General features: G+C 40.9%; 1 protein-coding gene across 1 annotated transcript in view; it reads left to right on the forward strand.

Moving 5' to 3' along the window:
- arhgap31 (Rho GTPase activating protein 31) overlaps positions 1 to 15,692 on the forward strand; it is a 102,861-nt gene that overhangs the window by 62,356 nt on the left and 24,813 nt on the right. Inside the window, exons 3-5 of the mRNA XM_043700660.1 lie at positions 10,000 to 10,144; positions 11,876 to 11,958; positions 12,752 to 12,859. Coding sequence (XP_043556595.1) covers positions 10,000 to 10,144; positions 11,876 to 11,958; positions 12,752 to 12,859 — 336 coding nt within the window. The remainder of the gene's footprint in view (positions 1 to 9,999; positions 10,145 to 11,875; positions 11,959 to 12,751; positions 12,860 to 15,692) is intronic.

The following is a 15,692-nucleotide window of genomic DNA, read 5'->3' on the forward strand; positions in this document are numbered from 1 at the left end:
CTAAGGGGCAACTTTTTCATGCAGAGGGTGGTACATGTATGGAATGAGCTGCCAGAGGATGTGGTGGAGGCTGGTCCAATTGCAACATTTAAGAGGCATTTGGATGGGTATATGAATAGGAAGGATTTGGAGGGATATGGGCCAGGTGCTGGCAGGTGCGACGAGATTGGGTTGGGATATCTGGTCGGCATGGACGGATTGGACTGAAAGGTCTGTTTCCATGCTGTACATCTCTATGACTCAATCACAGGGGACTTTTAAACTGCATTCACTAATGTTGGACTGAAAGGTCTGTTTCCATGCTGTACATCTCTATGACTCAATCACAGGGGACTTTTAAACTGCAATTCACTAATGTTTGTTTGTAAATGTGAGAGCAGCCTCTAGCAGTACCTACACCACATATAGGTCCGCCAAGTCTCAAACAAAAATAATGTGAGTCAATACTACCCCAGGGTCCCCATAATCTCCATCAGGATCCCACTGCCCTCAGCAGCTGGAATTAACCCCTATGAAGTTTGGTTTGACAAGCTGCATCAGAAAACCTGTTCTGCAACATTCTCTCTCCCTCCCTCCAAGTCTCTCCAACTCCACTCCTCCAACACTCTTCCTTTCTCAGCATTATCACAAGCCATCCTCCCTGTACTAGCTCCCTATCTCGAGGGGATACCTCTTCATGGAAGGTAACTCTGAACTGGTTAGTCACCCAAATATCAAATCAACTCTCTTGCCGGTCACATATGCACATGGTCACAGGGAGAACATTATCAGTCTTTTTTGTTCCATTTTTGAATGTTCATTGTTGTAGCAAGTTTGTGAAGATAAAGCCATTTGTGTCACATATGCTCAGATGTTTGAATGCCAACATTGCGTGTTTAGCTCCTCATTAACATTCAATGGGGATTTTAAAATTTGTTGTTCCTTGTTCATGAGGATTTTACACCACTGAAACGTTTGGTTTCCAGGAGTAATTTTTATCGTGCCAAGCTACACTTGCTCCAAGCTATTGAACTGTATAAAATTTCATCACTTCTACAAAGAATTGAAAATCATCTAGCCAAATGTTACATACAAAAAGACATCAAATGAGTTGGCTTTCAGAGAAAGAATTTGCCCTCACAAGATGTATCTTTCAACTAGTATTTTTTAAATTCAGTTCTCATTTCTAATCTGTGTGTTTGTGTGTTGCTTTATTACTTCTCACATTGAGTAACAAGTAAATTCACTCTTTTGATAATTCAAGGAAGCCTTGTCAAAATGGCTCATTTTGAATGCACTTGGTCTGGGAGAAATAACCTTTAGAAAGGTTTCAATATAAGGGATAGATTTCCCACTCTGATCTGTATGGAACAGGGTGGCTAGGGCAGAAAAATCTGGGAGGATGGTGTTAAATGACTCCCCAAATCCTTCAACCAGTTCAGCAATTTTCTATCAGGAATGACATTTGCTATTGAGTACCCAGTGGCCCTGCTCATGTGAATTCTGGTGCAGTGGGAAGATCAAAACTCTGAAGTGAGATTCACAATAAAGACTTCTTTACTCTGCAGTTTTGCTGTACCTAACTAGAGACTACCACTGGAAGCTGCCAACATCATCATCTTCAGACATATGAAATAGAGAGGAAATCTGCAAAAATAAATAACAGAATCATACAGACAGAAAGAGGCCATTCAGTCCATCTAGTCTGCACCAGCTGCCTGAGATCTCTGAAAGTACTCATCTTCGTTGATTCATGCCATCAAACATTAATGAGGTGGAATTACACTGAGCAATATAAGGGGTGTTTTTATTTATTCATGGGAAGTGGATATCGCTGGCTGGAGCAGCACTTGTTGCCCATTCGTGGTTATCCTTGAACTGAGCAGCTTGCTAGGCCATTTCAGAAGGCACTTCAAATTCAATCACATTACTGTGGGTCTGGAATTATATGTAGACCAGACCAATGTAAGGATGTCAGATTTCTTTCTCAGTAATACTAATCACAGAACCCAACTGGTTCGCTAATGTCCATGAGGAAAAGAAACTGCATCCTTACCTGGTCTAGCCTATATGTGACTCCAGACCCACAGCAATGTGGTTGACTCTGGGCAATTCGGGATGATCAATAAATGCCGGCCTAGCCAGCAATGCCTTCATCTCATGAATAAAAGAACATAAATAGATGGACTTTTGAGATAATCGCTAGTGGTTTCATAGTCAACATTTGGCTAGCTTTTAATTCCAGATGTTTGCTGAATTCAAAATCCAAACCAGAACTTTAGTCTGGAACTTTGCATTACTAATCCAGTGACATTACCACTACACCACCACCTCCCCACAAAGCTCCCTTGAACAGAAACATTAAACACTCAACCCTTAATCTGTTGATAGTTAAAGAGTAATTTCTTCTTAAATTAAACAGAAGAAGAGACAAACTTGTTTTAACTCGTTGACATAAAATAGCACCCTCCCTACTTCAACCAGACAAGGAAAAGATTTTGTGATGCAGAAAAATACTGAATTAGTGGGGGAGTCAGACTTCATGCCCAACCCTCTTTGTAACACTGATTCCAGAAGATTCTTTGTGGTTAGGCTCATTGAAAAGAATTGCCATACTTCCAGTCTTAAGACTGCGGTCTTGTGCTGGGGTAGAGGGGCTTGGTGGGGATAACATTACTAGTTTGGGTACATACCAAAACATGGAGTGAGCAACAGCCTTGTGCTGAAAAGGACAAACCAAAGTGCATGAACCAGGCAAAACCCTTCCCAACATTGTCCTACCATCGCTGGTCCCAAACACACTATGGCTGAAGTTTAGTGTTACCATAGCATTCAATACTGGAAATAGGCTCTTGATGCCCATCATCAATCCAATTCCCCATATCTCACTTTAGCAGATATATTCAACATCCGCCATCGCTCCTGTGTAACTTGTGGACAGGACAGAAGTTTCTGGAGAGCTAGCAAAACAATTTTCTGCCACATTTCCAAATCCCAGTCACTGGATATCACCAAACAGGTGGTAGAAGTTTAGAAAATTTTACCATTTCTTAGCGCAATCATGTGTTGAGAGATATTAGGAAAACTGTAGGTACCTGTGGGTCTATGACCACTAAATGTTAGACAATAACTTCTCAAATGCATTTCACCTACAATCCCAACACCCAAAACCTAGTGGAGACTTTTATCCCAACAGTCCCAGCTGGATTCAGACATAGGCACAATGTACTAATTTGTTTCATCATCCAAACCTCATGCAAAATTAAAAGAGCAAAATGCCAATGATCACCAATCTTGGCCCAACTCAAATTTAAACCAGTCATTATCTGTGAGAAGATCTTTGTCAGGCTGTCATTTGAAGAAAGCACAGTGACACAATTAGTGAAGCAATTACAGTGTTGCCTCGTGAGTGGAGATTGCTGCTAATACATCATCAAGCTAAAAACTAGCAATAAAGCATCAAATTACTATTCACTGTCTGTCCCACTCCCGTGACAGCAGCTGGTGAAATAGGAGGGTAGAATGTCTGAATTCATGTCTCTGGCATAAGGATGTTTACTGTTGGTAAAATTGATGGGCAGCCACAACAGAGCTAAGGCAAAAAATTATAAATTTGATATATTTTCTTTCCTGGTGCCAATGATAAACTAAAACTAAACTAGGCTCTTTGACAGATGATATGTCTTGCTTCTGATGAAAAGGTTCTACCTAATTTTCCATTTATTGATATCTAGTTTACAAGATGTAGAGCCTTTACTGAGGCAAAGAGACAAAAACACATCATCCCCAGAAAAGTCAGAGATCAGAGTTCACACCAGCTAGGGGTTCAAAGTTCTTACAAGTGAAGAAATTGCACACAGCAACAGTTCAGAGTTCAGAGCAGTTGAGAGCTAAGGGCTCAGGAAATAAATTGCAGAAGGGAAAAGCAGAAGTACTCTTCTAAATGATAGAGATCTATTGGACTGTGGTCCTTTAGTTCTGTTAACATTAGACAAATATTAGATATGAAACTTTCTGTTATGCTTGTACACGAAGATCCCACCTGGACTAAAGATATCCACTACCCCCATCCCATCTCAATGTCTTCACTCCCTCACCTTCATCCAAAACCTTTCCTTCACCCTGCCCCCTCCATTTACCCTCCTCATCCTTCTTTATTGACTATCAACCCTTAATACAAAACCCTCTATGATTTTTAGTCATCTTTAACACCCTCCCCACCCCTAAAGCCAATCACTTGGTTTTCCCATTTATAAACGTAATGTCTCTGGCTTATCATAACATTTGGAAGTGTTTGCCAAGTTTATAAGTCTGTCAAAATAAGCGAACATCCTTTGAATAAACATAAGATATGATTATTTTTAAAAGTTCATAAATCTGTCAAAATAAACAAGTTAATATTTCCCTAGACAGATATGCAAACAAACCTTGAATTACAGAACCCACCAGTTTGAAGGTTTCTAAAAGATCTGATATCTGTCGAAACTTTACAATGTCCAAACAGATGGCTGAGCTGTTCTGTAAATAATGAATGAATGTCATCAGAAATATTTAAACAATTAGCTGTTGATCTCATATTGGGCTACACTTTTTATCTTTATAATATGTAAATGTTCACTATCTACAAGACATAATTCAAAAGGTGGCCAGATAAATTCAGATCCAACAACATTCAAGGAGCTTGACACCATCCAAGACATAGCAGCCCATTTGATTGGAACCATGTCCACAAAATTTATTCCATCCACTACTGATGCTCAGCAGCAGCATGTACTATCTACAAGAAACACTGTAAAAATTCATAATATTTAGACAACACCTCCCATCCCCACAGCCATTATTATCTAGCAGGGCAATGGCAGCAAATGCATGGGAATGCCACCACTCCAAGTTCTCCTTGAACCCACCAGCCTGACTTGGAAATGTATCAACATTCCTTCTGCGTTGCTGAGCCAAAATCCTGGAAGTCCCTTCCTTAACCCCAATGTAGGTGTGCCTACACAAATGGACTGCAGTGGTTTAAGAACATAGCTCACCATGACCTTCACAAGGACAATTAAGGATGGACAATAATAGCTGGTCCATCCAGTGATGCCCTCCTCCCACAAATAAGTTTTTAAAAATTAAAGAAATTCGCAAAGCACTTATCCAGCAGTTTCTCTGTCTAATGTATCTCAAGATTTTCCACTTTACTATGCTAATGTTTCACTATACAGCTTTCCAGTTGTCAGAAGTACAAGCTGACAACTTCATTATTTCATGGCCACTTACCTTTTCCAGTCACAGCACTGGCATCACTCACTTTAGTAAACATCAATGTAAATCAGGCTATAGTATTTCATGATGAACTATAAAGTGGACACCATCATTTTTACTTATCTTTTACTCTTTCCCCTTCGGTTTATGCATGACTCCACTTGGAATCAGAAAACTTAGCCTCCTCATTGTTAGGTACAGAAATTCTGTAATGCCCACTTCCGGAGATGTGTCAATAATTTCTAAACAGCTCTCAGCCTGTCCCCTTTCCCATTTCACTTAAATAGACTGAATCAAAAATAGCAGTGCTACATATGGATTAGAACTACTGCCACCAATGTTTTTCTCCTGACATTTAACATTTGACTGAGTTTTTGTCTGGGCCTTTACAAATGAACAGATCCATCCACTCACGTTGAGCCTGTTAGATTTACAATAGAATGGGTACACATCTCAATAGGGTGGCACGGTGGCTCAGTGGTTAGCACTGCTGCCTCATAGTACCAGGGATTCCAGCCTCGGGTGACTGTCTGTGTGGAGTTTGCACATTCTCCTCGTGTTTGCATGGGTTTCCTTCCACAGTCCAAAGATGTTCAGGTTAGGTGAATTGTCCATAGTGTCCACGATTGTGTAGGTTAAATGCATTAGTCTGGGGAAATGTAGGGTAGGGGAATGAGTCTGGGTGGGATACTCTTCAGAAGGTTGGTGTGGACTTGTTGGGCCAAGTGGCCTGTTTCCATTTTTTGAAGTAAAGAAATTGATGTGACAGCTACATTCAAGCATGGTTCTATCACTGTCTGTATAACTTTGGGTAGATTGTGATCATTGCTATGAAGAGGTGAGGAGTGATATTGGCTCCCCTCCTTTTAGCCTATATTTATCAATAACAACAAATATTTTTATTTAATTTTAGTACACAGGCTATCACATCTCAATAGAACGTAGTTAATTAGATCAAAATGGAAGATTCAATTCCAAGCTGTTATTGTTTGAAAGAAAAAGGAATTGTATTACTTACCACCAGAAAAGTATAATCACAGGTATCAGGTTTAACAAGGCAGGGTGAGCATATCAAGTACAACAGGAAGGTAAAGGAAGATGCTATTTAAAGTTCTCAGAGTGCTTGGGTTCTAAGAGTGGAACCCCTGAGTCCATGGTTATTTAACCATTCTGATTTTGTAAGTTTCAGTTGAATCTGCTTCCACCACATGTTGACGTGGTGAATTCTGCATCACAACAACTTCGATTTTCAAAATACAAACAATAAACTTTCTGTTAACATTTGAATCATATATATGCAATTTATATTGAAATGTCCTGTAAAGTACAGCCATTTCAGATTTCTATTATTGTTAGGTATTGGTCTTTGGAGGGGACCAATAGAAAATATAGGAAAGTAAAGCAGCAGAACACATGCTCTCTATTTTAGATGAGGCTTTTGAACAGAGCTTTGAACAGCTTGTCCACAAGCTTGTCCTAAATCCACAGCACTACAATTTTCCACTTCCTTTATGAGTGCTTCCATTGTTCCTAGCCAGGATTCTACTCATCAGCCATTCACTAAATAGTAATTTTATAAAAGTGGAACGGCGACTCAGGTTTAAAAAGATACCAAGGTAGCTTTCTAACTTTATGAAAAGAATTATCTGGCAAATCTTTCTTACATTGATTTCAAGGCACACAACCTGATGGCATACATAATGTCAACACACATTGGCTTGTCACTTATTCCTACTGTCATTAACATGAAAATGGCTGTGCCAAAATGTTGGTTTTCATGAAAAACAGAGGGTTAGTGAACACCTGCCCATCTTTACAGTGCCCCTTTTCTAGCTTATCCCATTTGGCTGTGTTTCTTTGTGCCACCATGATTTCCTCCCCAAATATTTCTTTCCTCACTAATTCTCCCTGCTCTAGCACAATGCTCCTTAAAACCTCCCTCCACGATCCAGCTCATCATCACCCGCCCTAAAATCTCCTTTACTGGCTTGGCATTGCACTTTGTTGGATTGAACTAATGTGGAATCCCTTGGAAAATTTTACTGTGCGAAAACAGTGCTATAGAAATGCAAATTATGGATATTATCGATTCCACACTGTAGGGAATCTAATCTAATCAAAAACAGTGACCTAAAAGGTGTCATCATTTATGCCTCACTGCAGCCTGTCAGCAATTGACAGGTAGCACACAGAACTGGAGCTCGAGAAAGACTTTTACGAAGTTATTTTGAAAGATACGATTGTCGAAAGGCAACACCCACATCCGAACTTGTGCAATCAGATTGCTTCATAATTTAAGGTTTTGCAGATACAGAAAAAATGTAGTTTGTTTAAAAGAAAAAAGTACTCCTATTCTTATACACCTAACAAGAACAAGATGAGAAGTGTTCAAAATACTTTGCAGGGCAGGCAGCATCTGGTAAGAGTAACAAGGTTAACAAGCAAATATCTTCCAGTAATGGTCTGGGACACACCTCCCAGCTGCAAAGCTGGTAAGAGACCCACAGCGCAACTTGTGATGAGGGTCTGCCTGATCCTCTGACAACAAGGCAGGTCTGAGGCCACCTTCATGGAGAATTAGGCCATCAGGGTGATAGGCCATCCTGACAGGAACTGCCAGTCAATCAGTAGCAAGCAGCATATGCACTCGATTGTGCTGTGTAGAAGTCATGGCTGCTTCAAACAACCCCAGTATCCAAGAATCCAGACCAACAGCAGTTGGAGTTTGATTGGCGATGTCTGAGGATTGGGGGCAACGGAGAGGTGATGGGTGCCAGGATGGTCAGAGACAGCATGGGTCGCCAGCCACTCTGTGCCCTATGTCTGTGCCCTTGATGAGAGACCGAGGGTCTTTGATTGACATTCTGCATTCCCCTTCATCAACCAAGTAACCTGCACTCTCGTTGCCTCATGCACCAACTTCATCCCAACTTCAGTGATGAGCTGAAGAAGGTCTTTCTGTACCAGAATGGGTAATGTAAGGCCTTCAATTGGCAATGGGTCAGGAATATCGCCAAGGACATGCAAACCCAAAATGTAATTCTGTTAGAAACAGGGATCAGATACATCTTCACTCCACCTAAGTTCCTGATTGGGCAATAGCTCTCAGGGTAAGACTTCCCCTCTGAGGGACATATGCCACACTCAGTGCCAATGTACTATTGCTGTGGGGAAGCCTTGTTTAAAGTCAGTTGGCTCAAGACGTGAGTGAGTAACATACACCAACACCTGTAAAAGTTCATACTGAAGAATTACTTTCTATTAACATCTTACAACAATCAACCAATGAAAACACTTTACAAGTACAAAGAACCAATGTTAATTCTGTGCAAGTAGGTGAGCATTTAATGAGTTAAAATCAGGCCCAATCATAGTTTTAGAAATGCATGTCCCTTTCTGAATCAGGCCAGAGACAATGTATGACTGGTGGTCTTTTTTATCATAAATTAAACATAAGTAAATACATTGAGGGAAAGTACTCTTTTAGCTTATTGATGCTCACCCTTTCTCAAACTTGCTATCAGCTTGAAACTTCCATTATTTAAAGACATCACCTAGAAGCTAACTCATCACTCTCATTATCAATTCCACCATTGTTGTTCGCCTTTCCAGTTGCCTATTTAACATTAAAATTAAATTGAGTCAAAAATTTCTCCAACACAACGTTGACAAACCAAAGCCTTTTTACCTTATTGGTATCTATCAGGTATTTACCTTGACTTCACTAACCTTCCATGCCATCTCCTTGGTCTTTGCTCACAGGTATAATGGCTTTACATTTTGTTCGACCCTGAAATGTCCTTCCTATGCCCTGTCTAATGCCTAATCAAGACCACTTCTGTCATCTCAAATTTATTAGTACAGTCATCTCTACCTCTTCCCGAGACATAATCCAAGCTTGTAACAAATTGAGGATGGACTTCTCCAAAGCTTCTCATGTGGGTCTTCCCATCTCCATTCTGTATGAAAGCAGGATGCTTCTCTCTTCGTCTTCTCTCTTGAGAAACACAGCCCTTGCTGAACTCCAGTACTTTCCTGTGCTTTCTGCGCCCCAGGAGATTGATAATAAGAATCTCTCACTCAATTTTAAAATTCCTTGATAGCCTTTTCCCACCTTTGCCCAGTTGTCATCTTTAGCTACACACACACCTTGCTACCCTGACACAGGATGCTGCTTCAGTTCCTCATAGTCATTCTTACATCCTTCCGTGTGCCATGTACTCTGCTTTCAATAGCCTCCTTAAAGCACTTTCCTCTGACTCTGTAGTTTGTTTCGTTCCTCTTCAACCTTTTGTTCTCCTTTGAAGAGCACAGGAACAGGAGTAGGCCATTTAGCCCCACGTGCTTAATTCATCATTGTCAATGAGAGTTCAATGTCATTTGCCCAACTTGTGTGCTATCACCAGGTTATTTCATTCAACAAAGTTTCCTTGGTCCTCAGTATCCACTTCTGCTCCCCTCAGACATGGACAGTGTTTGGGGATGTTTCCTTTTCATGATGAGAGCCAAAGAAATATGAGCTGTTTGGTCCTAATGAAACTTGACAGTGATTTCCGCTATGGATTTGTAATTCATTGCAGCATTACAGTTTCTCTAATCAATTGAAAGTAATGTAACCCTCTGTAACTGTAGTCCAGATCAGACTGGAAATAATTTCCATGTTTTTCACTGAAACAGTACTCCAGATAATCATTTCATCATCGTATTATTGAAATCTTAACATAAAGACTTCAAATGATAATGTCCTTGTGCCTGCTCTTGCAGGCAGGAGTTCGGAACAGAGCAACGTCCTGACCTGACTAAGGAAGTATATCTACAAGACATCCACTGTGTGGGCTCCCTCTGCAAACTGTACTTCCGTGAGCTGCCTAACCCCCTTCTCACGTATGAGCTCTACAAAAAATTCACAGTGAGTATACATCCTCTTCTGTCTTTGGTTGTCTCCACATCCCAGTGATTTGTGCTGGGTTCTGTCCCACAGGTAAATGTTAATCCTCCAGCAGCTTAGGGACGTGGCTGTTCTTCCTGGACACTGAGTGTTGAAAGGGTAGTCAATTTCTGTAAAGTTGAGAAGGGCAACTACCATGATCATATTCAACATAGCAGATGGTTGGGGCACATGGGTAAGGTGGCTTCGCTAAATAACATTCAAAGCTGACTTGCTTTACTTCCCTAACCTGCTGATGTTAAGTCATGGTCATGCTACTTGTTCATGCTAATATCAGCCTGCGGGGCTCAGTACCACACTGAGTATCACACTTACTGACTGTGGGATATCGTCACATGTTGGCCTCACAAAAGTGTTAAGCTCCCTGTGAGCAAAGACAGTCAAGTGGAGGAGTGATAGACCAGCATCTGATGACACAGAACTAACTGGAGATTTAGGTCTCTGTCAATAATTCCCCACAGAATGGCATCCCACTGCTATCTCTCTTTGCTAAAGTTAAGAATTACATTCTAAGGTAAGGCCCTTAGCAAATATGAAAACTTTATTTCTCACTTCCATTTGACTTACTGACTTTTTTCTGAACAGAAGCTATTTATTGCAAACTAAAGGCTTTTACTTTGATGTGGGAATGTTGTTAGTCATTGTTCCTTAGCCTTTCCCTTGATCCCATCAGTAATAGGAATAGTGCAGGCCCCTGGTCATACACATGCTCACATAACAGTAATGTTCCTGGAGGCACTATTCCATTGACAAAGGTCAAAAATTCCTACATTCATGTGTCTGATTTAGGAGATGTGATTTGGGTTGAATTAGCAAGGCTGTCTCCAGGCATGCAAAACAATAGTTAGTCCCATTCCACATGTTGGAGCCTACATTTCATCATCTGGTGCATGTGAGGCCTGCAGCACAAGCCATACCAATAAAATCTGGTGCAGTAAATTCTAAATATATAATCTGTGCTCACTGGTCTCTTAAAGGGGCTTTCTCTTCCCAAAGGGTGGGAGAACGTGGACATACCCTACCATTGGCTAGTTATTGCTTTGGATGTCTAGACTTCTGTATATGTTTTTGCTTTCCACTTATGTTTTCTTTTTGGCTTTTGCTGACTTCAGACTGGTACCTTACAAGGTAATCCATATGGAGCTTTCACCACATTCTATAATTGAAATAAGAAAGAGGAGGAGACAGAGGAATTTATTTGAAGTTGAAGCCTTACTAACTAGCTTGTTTACATATGTAAACACATATGCAGTCACTGCATGTACAGACATATTCATATACATGTTCATTTATACCATTTGAAGAACATATGTATACATTGGTACAAGCACACACATATGAGCAAACAGAAATGAGGGAGGTGGAGGTGTAGCGATAATGTCACTGGACAAGCAGTCCAGAATGCTAGGTGAGGGGACATGGGCGTCAATCCTACCCTGGCACATTGTGACATTTTAATGAATAGAACCTGGAGTAAGGAACTGGCCCAGTGGTGATCACAGTTGATTGTCCCACTGATGTCCTTTGCATAACCACTGGCCAACTTGGCACCCTAAAACATAAAATACTGTTTTCAGTAACTTTCTCCGCTCGGCAACCAATTAACAACCTCCAGCCTGCAACAGTCTGAGAGAAGCCTGGTGTAATTTTACTGCAAAAAGTTTCACCAAATTCTGTTGTCTTCACCGACAGGAGGCAGTCTCTGCTCGGTCAGAGGAGGAGCAGCTGATCAGAATACAAAATGTCATCAAAGAGCTACCTCCTGCACATTACAGGTAATAAAGCAGGCTCTCCAACTTCTCTTGCTGTGCTAAACAATACCCTGTCCATCATTTGAAACTGCATGTAACTACATTTTCAATGCGCTAAGTCTGTTTTAGGTAGCTAACAGGGAACTAAAATCTCAGCACCAGAATCATTCCTAGGTGAAAGGACTCCTTGGGGGAATGCTGGTGTAAAACACAGTTAGAAGAAAGGAGGGCAAAAGAATGATATCTTGTTTAACGTTTATTTTGTATGTTATAATATTCCAACTCCAAGATATAGCAGAGCTTTGAAACACAGAACCCAGCTCAGTCTGGTCCTTGTCTGGGCTCCCAATTTATTAAGGTTAGCACTTTATTTTATTCACTCTTTGAATGCGGGCATCGCTAACTGGGCTATCATTTCTTGCCCATCCCCAGTTGCCCGTGAGAAGGTGGTGGTGAGCTACCTTTTTTAATTGGCAATTTGAAATGTAAGAGAATATCAGAGGATTATTTTACAAGCTGCTTTCCCCAACAGTGTATGTTGGACAGATTGTTCCTGGGAAAGCATGGTTTGAACTTGAGTGATGTCTGGTCTGGTTGCATTAAATCCTTTGCACCTATGCATTGTAATACCAGTATATTTATTATGATGGTTATGAACATTTTTTTGGAAAAATACATATATTCTTGTCAATGCAAAAGCTGAATATTTTTGTATTTATTCTTCTTTTTTAACATTCAATATTGGGTAGATTTTGTTCATAAAATAGTGATAATCTCATTCTTATTTTTATTTTGCTTTCCCATCTTCCTCATGTAGAACTCTGGAATACCTGATCAAACATTTGACACATATTGCTTCCTTCAGCACGATGACAAACATGCACTCCAGGAATCTGGCCCTTGTCTGGGCTCCCAATTTATTAAGGTTAGCACCTTATTTTATTCACTCTTGGGATGTGGTATCGCTAACAGGGCCATAATTTCTTGCCCAATCCCATTTGCCCGTGAGAAGGTGGTGATGAGCTGTCTTCTTGAACCGCTATAGTCCATTTGGCACAGGTATCCCACAATGCCATTAGGGAAAGAGTGCTGGAATTTTTCCCTAGCGACATGGAAGGAATGGGGGTGGGGGGGGATGTGTTGGCGATGGGGAGATTTATTTCCAAGTCTGAATGTTGAGTGACGTGGAATGGACTTTCAGGTGCTTGTGTTCCCATGCATCTGCTGCGCTTGGCATTTTAAATAGAAGCAGTCATAGAGTCATGGAGACTACAGCCCGGAAACAGACTCTTTGGTCCAACTTTTATATGCCTACCAGATATCCCAACCTAATCTAATCCCACCTACCAGCACCCAGCCCATATCCCTCCAAACCCTTCCTATTCATGTACCCATCCAAATGTCATCCAATTGTACCAGCCTCTACCACTTCCTCTGGCAGCTCATTTCATATACGCGCCACCCTCTGTGTGAAAAAGTTGCCCAGTCATGGACTTGGAAGCTGTTTTCTATGGAGGATTGGTGAATTTCTGCAGTGTCCCTTGTAGATGGTGCAAACCGCTGCAACTGAGTGTTAGCTGTGGAGTGAATCGATGTTTTAGCATGTTGTGCCACACACATTAAGTGCTTTACTCTGGATAGTGTTGAGATTCTTGATGTTATTGAAGCTACACCCATCCAGGCAAATGAGGAGTATTCCATCACCCTCTTGACTTGAGTCTTGTAGATGGTGGACAGACTTTGGAGAGTCAAGCATTAAGTTACTTTGGAGCTGCAAGATTCCATGCCTCTGATCCACTCTTGTAGCCACAGTACTTTAATGGCCGGTCCACTTCATTTTGTTTTCAACTTTAAGTCCAGGTTATCAATAATGGTGGATTCAGTGATGGTTATACCGTTGAATATCAAAGGACAATGATTAGGTTCACGCTCATTGGAAATGGTTGCTGCCTTTCACTTGTGCAGTGGATATTGTCCAGATGGTGTTGCATTTAGGCATCGACTGCTTCACCTAGCCAAATTTAGCTCAGTCTACTTAGAACACAGCGCATAGTTGTGAAGAATATAAAATTTAGCAGGTGAAAAAATAATTAATGCACTAACCACAATTTAGCATGTGGATTAATATCAACGTAATAGCTGATTACCAACTTTGAGATGACTGTAGCCACCTTAGTTAAACCATCTCCTACTTTCTGTAAAGATGAAGACAGACAAAATTTATTTGCCTGAATTCTAATTCACAGAGTCCTGGTCAGTCATCACCTCTGTGCTTATTGACCCACATTGTCTCCATGTCCAGAAATGCTACAAATTAAGTTACAGAATATGTTCATATCCAACTGCAGCTTTGTCCATCCCTCTCTCTGTAACCTCCTCCATCCCGGCAATTTTAAGACTGTAAGTCGTAAGAGCAGAAGTAGGCCATTCAGCCCATCAAGTTTGCTGCAACATTCAGTGAGATCATGGCTGATCTGATAATCCTCAGAAAGCGGAAATTCCTTCTAATTTCTGTCGTAAATTGATGACCCTTACTCTAAGATTAAGCCCTCTGGTTTCCCATAAGGGGATACAAGTCTCTTCATCTATGCCATCAAGACCCCTAGAATTGCATATATTTTAATAAGATCTCTGCCTATCCTTCTAAATTCCAATGGAGAGAAGCCTAACCCACTTACCCTCTCCTCTTAAGAGAATCTCTCCCTACCTGGAATCAGCCTACTGCTCTCCAATGCCAGTATATCTTAGCTGAGGGCCCAAAATCTTTCAAAGCACTCCTGCTGTGGTCTGATTGGTATAATCTTAGCAAGACCTCCCTATTTTAATATTTTATTCTCTTTGAAATAAAGGGAAGCAGTCTATGTTCCTTCCCATTTTCCTGCTGACCTTGGATGCTAGTTTTTTGTGATTCATGCACAAACTGCAGACACACACATACAAAACAGGCCTACAACATCAGATTCAGAAACATGCAGCAATTATTTTCTTCCCAAAATGAAAAGACATGAATGGCATAGTAGCTCAGTGGTTAGCACTGCTGCTTCACAGTGCCAGGGACCTGGGTTCAATTCCATGCTCAGTCTGTGTGGAGTTTTCACATTCTGCCAGTGTCTGTATGGGTTTCCTTCGGGTGCTCTGGTTTCCTCCCACAGTCCAAAGATGTGCAGGTTAAGTGGATTGGCCATGCTAAATTGCCCATAGTGTTCAGGGGTGTGTAGGTTAGGTGCATTCGTCAGAGGAAGTATCGAGTAATAGGGTAGGGGAATGGTTCTGGGTGGGTTACTCTTTGGAGGGTCAGAGTGGAATTGTTGGGCCAAGTGGTCTGTTTCCACACTGTAGGGATTCTATGATCATTCTACGTGTAAGAAATTTCATTCTCTTCAGTGCTGGAGACCAGCAGCTCATTAAAGTCTCATTTAAAGCTTCCAGTTGTAACAAATAAAGCAGCAGTTCCTCTCACCCAACTGTGAAAATAGAATCAATTTTTTCTGATGTACCCAGATATCACATTAATAAGAGATGGTGGCAACATAGTAATGTTACTTAGCTAATAATGCAGAGACCCAGGCTAACATTGAAATCCCACCACTGTAGCTGCAAAACTCACATTCTGGTCATGAATATTAAGCATAAATCTAGCTTCAGTCATTATGACAAAGACAACAATCTCTGAGTTTTGTAAAACTCCTTCTGTTGCATGACTACAACTGCAAAATACTACAGTTGCTGGAAATCTGAATAAAATCAGAAAATGCTGA

Source organism: Chiloscyllium plagiosum, chromosome 12 (assembly GCF_004010195.1).
Source record: "Chiloscyllium plagiosum isolate BGI_BamShark_2017 chromosome 12, ASM401019v2, whole genome shotgun sequence".
Lineage (NCBI taxonomy): Eukaryota > Metazoa > Chordata > Chondrichthyes > Orectolobiformes > Hemiscylliidae > Chiloscyllium > Chiloscyllium plagiosum.